Source organism: Cupressus sempervirens, chromosome 11 (genome assembly GCF_028749045.1).
Source record: "Cupressus sempervirens isolate cs-2001-9-10 chromosome 11, ASM2874904v1, whole genome shotgun sequence".
In the NCBI taxonomy this organism is placed as follows: domain Eukaryota; kingdom Viridiplantae; phylum Streptophyta; class Pinopsida; order Cupressales; family Cupressaceae; genus Cupressus; species Cupressus sempervirens.
In genome coordinates, this window is record NC_143128.1 from 755,066,375 (window position 1) to 755,075,096 (window position 8,722).

General features: G+C 37.0%; 1 protein-coding gene across 1 annotated transcript; it reads right to left on the reverse strand.

Annotated features, from left to right (window-relative positions):
* Window positions 1–3,637: 3,637 nt before the first annotated feature.
* Window positions 3,638–7,025, reverse strand: LOC149531797 (FT-interacting protein 7-like). The gene is made up of 2 exons (XM_089810519.1): window positions 6,968–7,025; window positions 3,638–6,871 (listed from the first exon to the last, which is right to left on the reverse strand). The coding sequence occupies exon 2, from the start codon at window positions 6,741–6,743 to the stop codon at window positions 3,858–3,860; it is 2,886 nt and encodes a 961-aa protein (XP_089666645.1). The 5' UTR covers window positions 6,744–6,871; window positions 6,968–7,025; the 3' UTR covers window positions 3,638–3,857.
* Between the last annotated feature and the right edge of the window lie 1,697 nt (window positions 7,026–8,722).

The window sequence follows — 8,722 nt, forward strand, 5'->3', positions numbered from 1 at the left end:
ATACATATATATATATATATATATATATATATATATAAACATATATGTATATATACATATGTGTATATATAAACATATATGTATATATATGTACACATATATGTTTATATATACACATGTATACATGTGTATATATAAACATATATGTATATATACATATATACGTATGTGTATATATAAACATATATATACACATATGTATATATGTATATATACATATATGTTTATATATACACATGTATACATGTATATATATGTACACATATATATACACGTATATGTATATATACATATATGTTTATATATACACATGTGTATATATAAACATATATGTATATATACATATATGTTTATATATACACATGTGTATATATAAACATATATGTATATATACATATATGTTTATATATACACATGTGTATATATAAACATATATGTATCTATATGTATACATACATACACATATATGTATATATACATCTACGTGTGTGTGTGCACCCGCGCGAGCGCATGCGTGCAAATTAACTAGTGTAACATGTCCCCAGACACACCAACTTGACAAGAAATTTATAAATATTGTCAACCCTCAAATATCAAATTATGTAAGTCATAAAAAATCAAAACAAAAAAACAAGATTTTTGAAGACCCCCCAATAAAAGTTTAGCATCCTTGTGCTTAATCCTCACTCTTCTATACCCACAATCAATATAACTTTTCAATTCCAAGGCAAATACGAATATGCATTTTGCTACTTCAAATCCAAAGGGCACTACAACTTACAAATTAATACTTTTGTATCACTCCATCTTCAATTTCTATTTCCACATTTATTTCCCTCTCCCTTTAGAGACAAAACCTATAATCTCCTTTTTTTTCACTCTAATTTTTTTAAAATTCTTATTCTTGTATTTTTTTAATGAAACAACATTCCAATTCTTGTTACAAACCAATGTCCTATAATCATTTTAAAGCTCTTTGAATTCTTATTGTTCTTCCATGTTCGAAGTTAGAAAGTACGCCTAGACACGAAATCTAACCCAATTACATCTTAAAACCATGTTTCAACTTTTCAATAAAAAAGAAAGAAAAAATCAAATATCAAATTATGTAAGTCATAAAAAATCAAAACAAAAAAACAAGAGTTTTGAAGATCCCCCAATAAAAGTTTAGCAGCCTTGTGCCTAATCCTCACTCTTCCCTACCCACAATCAATATAACTTTTCAATTCCAAGGCAAATAGGAATATACATTTTGCTACTTCAAATCCCAAGGGCACTACAACTTACAAATTATTCTTTTGCATCACTCCATCTTCAATTTCTATTTCCACATTTATTTCCCTCTCCCTTTAGAGACAAAACCTATAATCTCCCTTTTTTCACTCTTAATTTTTTTATTCTTATTCTTATATTTTTTTTTAACGAAACAACATTCCAATTCTTGTTATAAACCAATTTAGTATAAACATTTTAAAGTTCTTTGAATTCTTATTGTTCTTTCCAAGTTAGAAAGTAAGCCTAGAGACGAAATATAACCCAATTACATCTTAAAACTATGTTTCAACTTTTTAATAAAAAAGAAAGAAAAAATCAAAATCAAATTATGTAAGTCATGAAAAATCAAAATAGAAAACAAGATTTTTGAAGATCCCCCAATAAAAGTTTGGCATCCTTGTGCCTAATCCTCACTCTTCCCTACCCACAATCAATAGAACTTTTCAATTCCAAGGCAAATACGAATATGCATTTTGCTACTTCAAATCCCAAGGGCACTACAACTTACAAATTATTCTTTTGTATCACTCCATCTTCAATTTCTATTTCCACATTTATTTCCCTCTCCCTTTAGAAACAAAACCTATAATCTCCCTTTTTTCACTCTAATTTTTTTAATTCTCATTCTTGTATTTTTTTAATGAAACGACATTCCAAATCTTGTTACAAACCAATTTCCTATAAACATTTTAAAGCTCTTCAAAATCTTATTGTTCTTCCTCTTCGAAGTTAGAAAGTAAGCCTAGAGACAAAATCTAACCCAATTACATCTTAAAACTATGTTTCAATTTTTCAATAAAAAAGAAAGAAAGGGGAAAAAAAACTTTACAATGAACATCAACACAAATACACACCCTAAACTTGCACATTCTTCCATTGAGTAGATAAAAATTAGAATGGTTTATCCTTAAACAATGAAATAAGAGGTGCATAAGGAAAAAAAGAGTTACAAACCCAAATTCAAGTACAAAATGAAGAACCATTGTTGACCACCTTGGCACTTAGTTTTGTTCGCTACCATCTCCTTCAACTCAATGTATAGTTTGGTACTAACAAATATTAGAGGTCTAAATTTGTCAATTTTTTGGCGAACCTTATTTCATGCTCAATAGTCACTAACCAAAAAAAACTAGTACTTTTAGTACATGTGTAAGCGGTCATTGAAACATGGGCGACTCCTAGATCATCTTCCCTATATACATAGCCCTTCATCTCAAAAATATTTACTAATATGTAACAAGTGGTAAGTGAATTGTTCATAACCATAGAAGATGGATTCGTAAACCACTGTACTCTTGTGCTTACTAAAATATGTAACGAGCGTTAAATGAATCATCCGTAACGTGAGAGATGGATTTGTGAACAACGCCACTCAACTTATGGAGCCCATAACATTTTCTTAGCTACGATTTAAGAGTGTCTATGCCTACAACTTAAGTATTGTACAAAGGATACAGTGTTCAGGATATGCCCATGGGTAAAACCATGATCCCCGGATGGAACAAACATAAAACTAATTTTGCGCTGCCCCAAAATGTCAGGAAGAATCTCTTTGACAATATCTACAGTAGAACCCTGTTTGTTCAATTTCTTAGCTGAAACCTTTTAAGCTGCTTTACGTCTGGTTGTTACATCTGCTTTGCACTCAGCTAGCAACTTTCTTCTCTTTTTTGTCTCAGATATCAGATTTATCTATAAGGAATCCGTCAGCCATGGCTCAGCTTCAACTTAAAAACCAAGTGAATCAGCTTCAAAGTAACTGCCATATGGACCTTTGCAAAGTGTTTCGTCATGTCCTCTCAATGTAATGTCAGTTGTTAGTTGTTTTGTAGTAGTAATTTGTTTTATATGATGAATCTCTCTTCCAACTACCTCGTGTAGCTGTTATTCTTTGTAAATTTGCTTTGTTTCAATAAAAAACAAAACTTTCTTCAAAGTAAACTAATTAAAAAGGATTCTCTAACAAACTTCTGATTCAAACATAACTTCAGGACCCAAAGCTGGAGTAACCGTAAGATTTTACCCTTCAAAAAACACACATCCTTTGTAAATATAAGTACTGAATGATTATTGGATAGATTGGATACAGTCCAAAAACCATTCTAAAAAACTATATGTATTTCAAATTCACGCAAACTAAAAACACCTATGCTATTTTACCATCCAAAACTATTAACTTTCTGAAATTTTCAAAATAAAACAAAACTCAGACCAACACCATACATATAAAAGGGCATCATAAGTTTCCAACACTGTACATAAAACTCAGAAGAGGAAATACCAAAAGCCATGCATATAAGAAGACATCATAAATTCCCATCCATGTACAAAAAGGAAAGAGATTCATCAAAAACAGCTGCAATTACAAATACTTATCATACAATCATGTTCATTGTATGCTTCGTTATCATAATATTGCATAAACAAATACTAGCAATCCTACAAAATACAAATCATAGTCAGTGCAAATTGTGATTGCATAAGATGAGCCTATTGCATCCATAGCTGTTCAAGCTGTGATATGCCAAAACAATGCAGATGAAAAACAGAGACCCTCTCTGGAGGGAACAGTGAAAACATTGTTACAACATGCTGTCAGTTCGTGCGGGCAACCTCCTGAGGAAATTGAGAGGAACTGAAGGAAGCTTGTTACGAAATCTTGGATGCCTCAGGAGGTAAACCCCAACAAGCACCGCGAGTACTTGGAATGGGGTAACATAAGTAACTACACAAGCCAGGAAGCAAAACGTAATAAATATAGTTGTAGCACGAGGATCTCTCCAACTCAAGAGGGACTGAAACCTTTCTCCTTGAGTGGCAAAATCTCCAAACACAGTTTGTATCCTACCTGCAACACTTCTCAACCTGTCATAGCGCATTCTCACAATTTCAGCATTCCTGGAAGTGGGAAATGTATCAAATTCTTCATCCAGTTCATCTGGACTAACAGCATCTGCCTGAGAGAGGCGGATATCCATATTGGGTGGATTGCGAGGCCTAAATCGGTAGCGCCAAATGCCTAACAGGCACATGTACCCAAACATTGTTGTCAATATCAACTTTGGGTACCAGACAAAGATTAAGAACAAGATATGCACCAAAACAGTAGTGATAGGATTCTTCCAATTGCGTATATCATCAAACCATTTGCCCATGGATACAAGTCCAGAGAGTACAGATATTATGCGGAAAAAGTTTGCCTTGCTGCGGCGCATACTCCACATATGAGAATCCACATCTAACATGTACTCTACTACCTCTCTTCTAAGAGGAGGTTCAGCCCTGTTGAGCCTCATTGCTACAATGTTTATGGCTTGGTACCTTAGGCCTTCTAGCTGAACAACAGAGAAAGGATATAGATAGTGCATCTTTGGAAGAAATGGTTGTGAGTAGATGTTCATAATGTTTACCAGAGATGAACATGAGAAGCGAACAGCAAGCTGAAGCTCGCCCATCTTTTTAACTCCTGAATTGTGTAGCATGAGAAGCGGGTAAGAATGGGTGTAAACTCTATCTGTCTCTAGAGTAGATAGGCGAATCCTCACCTTCCCAATCCGCATATCTTTAGCCCCTGGTCCTTTCTCAGGAACTCCTCTGATTTGCAAATTATCAAAAACTCCCACTGTTATAACAGTGCAAGGATCGTAGACTTCCCAAGTGTATTGCTCATTCCACTTTGGACTAAAGCTATCAATGACCGTTCTTGTCCTGACCCACTTCTGCCCATACTTTGCAACACAATAAGTATCGGCCATCCCTCTGCCATTACTTGTCTTCACGGGAAGCAAGTTTTGGGCACTCAATATGCCAACCTCAAGAACACCAATATAAGGCTTCCATAACTGCTTCGCAGTGGGCCTTAGATCACTGCTGTAGAGGGTAGATTCATCCAGCACATGATATCCACCATCAAGACACACTCTCAAATGAATCCTACTAGAGAACTTGGCTTCTTTTTCCTTCTTCCTATCCCCATCTGAGGCATTGTTCTTGTCAAGATTAAACCACCTTGAGTTGACAGTCCTATGATCCAAACGCTTCTCGACTGCTGTCAAGGGGATTACTGTCCTTCCTAACATTTCATCCTTATTAGGGCCCAACCTATCCTCTACCGAGAGGACAATATAATCTTCAAATGGCTCTGCTGCTACAAAAACCAAATCTTCGTTCCAGAGGGGGCTAGTGGTTTTACTCTGAGCTATTCTTGTCTTCAACATTTGGTTCCCAAGCTGCACCTTAACACATAACTCAGGAAACCTTCCCCTGTCGCTGATCAGCAAATCCTGAGCTTCAATTACATTCACTCTAACATACCAAAGCTTGGGAGATAGATAAACCTTTGACCTAATGTTGGCCAAGCCATCGCTGTGAACGGCAGCTGCATCAGAATGCCATGCTTCTGGAAATGCCTCGTCTGCCTGAGTACCCATCCACACGGACAGCATCAGCTCCCCCTTCACCTTCGATTCTCCATTCTTGTCCTCCAACCGGTACCACTGAGGCGCCAGGGGACTATCGGGCGGAACCCTTGCGGGCACCTCGTTCAAATCAAAGCTAACCCTACCAATAAAATCATCCTTGACAAAGCTTTTATCCTTCACAACCACCTCAAGAACACTAGACTGAAGCCTCTCCTTTGAGAATGCAAACACCTGATTCCACTCAGGGTTAGACTTCTTCTCAAAATGTTTCGTAGTTCCTTTGTAATTCCCAAGCTTCACCTCAACATAAGGGTCACAGCTTATCTCCTTTCCAGGAAGGTCTCTAGCCTTGACGACCCTGGCATACAAATACTGCATTTGCTCAACTAAATCATAGGTGCTCGTTGTCTTGTCTCTGTTTACACCCCCACCGCCCAAATGAGGATTAGTTTCCTTCAGAGCATAATCCGCTGGTTGGGGAGAAGTATGCATTGTCACAGCCTTTCTCTCCTCAACCGCCTTCTCCTGCTGCTGTGAACTCTGCTGCCGTTGTTGCTGATGATGCTGTTTTCCCTCTTTCTTATCATCACCAGACTTGCCCTCTCCTTTGCCCTTTTTCTCAGAATTTGGATTGTTCCCGCCCTTTTCCTCAATATAAAAGTAATACACCTTCAAGCCAAGCTCGCCCTTAATATGCGAGAAAATACTCCTCTTATCCAAGGCAAACCTCTGCAACACCTCTTCACCCTGCCTGACAATGCTAGTACCTACTATCTTCACCTTGCCCAAGAAGTTTCTCTGATGGGATGACTTCTTCTCGTTGTAGACATTAACATCCACAGTCATATTATGTAGGTTTGCAGGCTCAGTCATATCAAAGACCAGCTTCTCATTCCAAACAGGATTAAGGTCCTTTTGCTTTGCTTGGGTTCTAAACCTCTGGTTGTCAAAGTCCACTTCCACAAATGGACTAGCTGAACCTTGTCCATCCTTGGGCATAAGATTGTGTGCATCAATCACTTCAACAACGAGCTTTCCCTTACTCATACTTTCAAAAAAAATCTGTACTGTCACAAGTTTCTTGACACTTTATATAATCCACACCAAAGCACCAAAGGAGAAACCCAAATGCATAAAGAAAACAAACAATCAAAGCCCTTAGCCAACCTGCAAGCCTACAACCATAGGGGCTTCATAAAAAACTATATCGTTTTTCCTGGTTTTGAATTTTAGGGCACCGAAATCATTAAAAAAGCGTTCTTTGAACATACCTCTGTGTATTACAAGTCGGAGCTCTTCCACCACTTTCCCATTTCAGCAGAAATCAGTACAAATGCATGGAAAATATGTGAAGCAGTTAAACAGGGCAACGTCTATTCATCAGCAGAAAAAGATGCTCGAACGTTAACGGCGACGTGAAGGTGGGCACAAAAAAGACGTGCCGCCTAAATAGCAAAAGAAACAGATGTGTTGTAGTAAATCAAAAGACACATCCGCACGCCTCAATCGACTTACTCATCCCCACCGTGGCAAACCCATGCTTAAATATCGATCTACTCCTCCATTTACAGGCGGTTGGCAGTGCAACGGAACCAAGGTGGCCATGCACAAATACAAATCGCCAATGATCATGGAGAAAATCTCGACCATTGGACCGAACAATGTTTTTTAAAAGCGACCTCCGCTATCTGCGCCACAGATATATATACACACTGAATATACTCCACGAAACAAAACACATACACAATGAATATACATCCCCCGGCCATCGATGCTCAACTCTTAAGCAAGAGCAGCGGTGCAGCGAAGAAATGGAATTGACACGTAGAGAAATTGAGCAGCCAATGCATGAAATGTTCGGAAGCTTTGTTAAAATGAGGAGGAGAAAATATATTCATTATCCTAATAACTGTCGTTATCGTTTGAGCAGATTTGAAATGCCAGATGGAATGATACGCGCTACTTTTTGAAATACGGTTTGCTATTTTTTTTCTAAATGGCATTGTTGGGGTTTGTGAGAGGTGCCGTACTTTTAGGGCCCCTGTCCCCATCAAAAGCGTGCTGAATTAATGCTTAAATATTTGTGTGTTCTGCCGTTTCCAGTACCCGTTGATGTGACCGTTGCCTCCATTTAGTTTCTTGTTAGCCATTGGTCTCACTCCTACCCATAGCTTCTCGTGTGACCGTGCTCCGTGTTCTAAGGGAAGTTAGTGTGAGACTCAACACTTTCTCCAAGCGAATTTCACAAGCATAGGTATCAGCATGATGGTCAGATTCCCTACATCTAAAATCTTGTGGTAGATCCCCTTTTGCTTCACACTCTTGCACCATATTTGAATCACCCCATGTCTACTAGACTTATCTATCTCCCCATTTATTATTGTTCATAAAAAGCCACAATCCCCATTTATTATTGTTCATAAAAAGCCACAAAATATAATAACATTGTAGTAAGGGTCATCGCCCATGTATTACTAGTTGATCATTTTTTAGCTTTCTTGGTTGTTGATTGGTTCATTTGTGTGAAAAGTACAATTTTTTTGATGAGCGGTTTATTGGAGGGTCAACCTCAAGTCTCGAGCGAACATTTTAAAATGACACTCTTAGACCACCTCACACTATATGAGTTCTACATAGAGCTTCGTAAAATACCTAGGGAGCTTCTTTAGAATTATAGTTGTACCTACTATCCTCAAACAGGTGAATGTCTTGAATTAGATGTAATAGGCGTCAATTTTTGCAATCTTTGTTGCTGCCTCTTCTAACATCCTTTTAAATGCGAAAAAGTTGAAAGGTTGACTTTAAGCTTTTCACTCATCTACAGAAGTTCACCAAAAAAATCAGTGACTTTCAACATACGGATTAGGAATTCTAGATGTCCAAAGTTAGCCTCGATGACTATTCGGTTGTCTCCCCTAGAGCATGTTAAACATACAATGTGTCAAAAAAATAAAATTTTATCTTACATAATACTTGAAATATAAAATTGATAGTTTATTATAATGTTCTTAAGAATTCTAAGTATG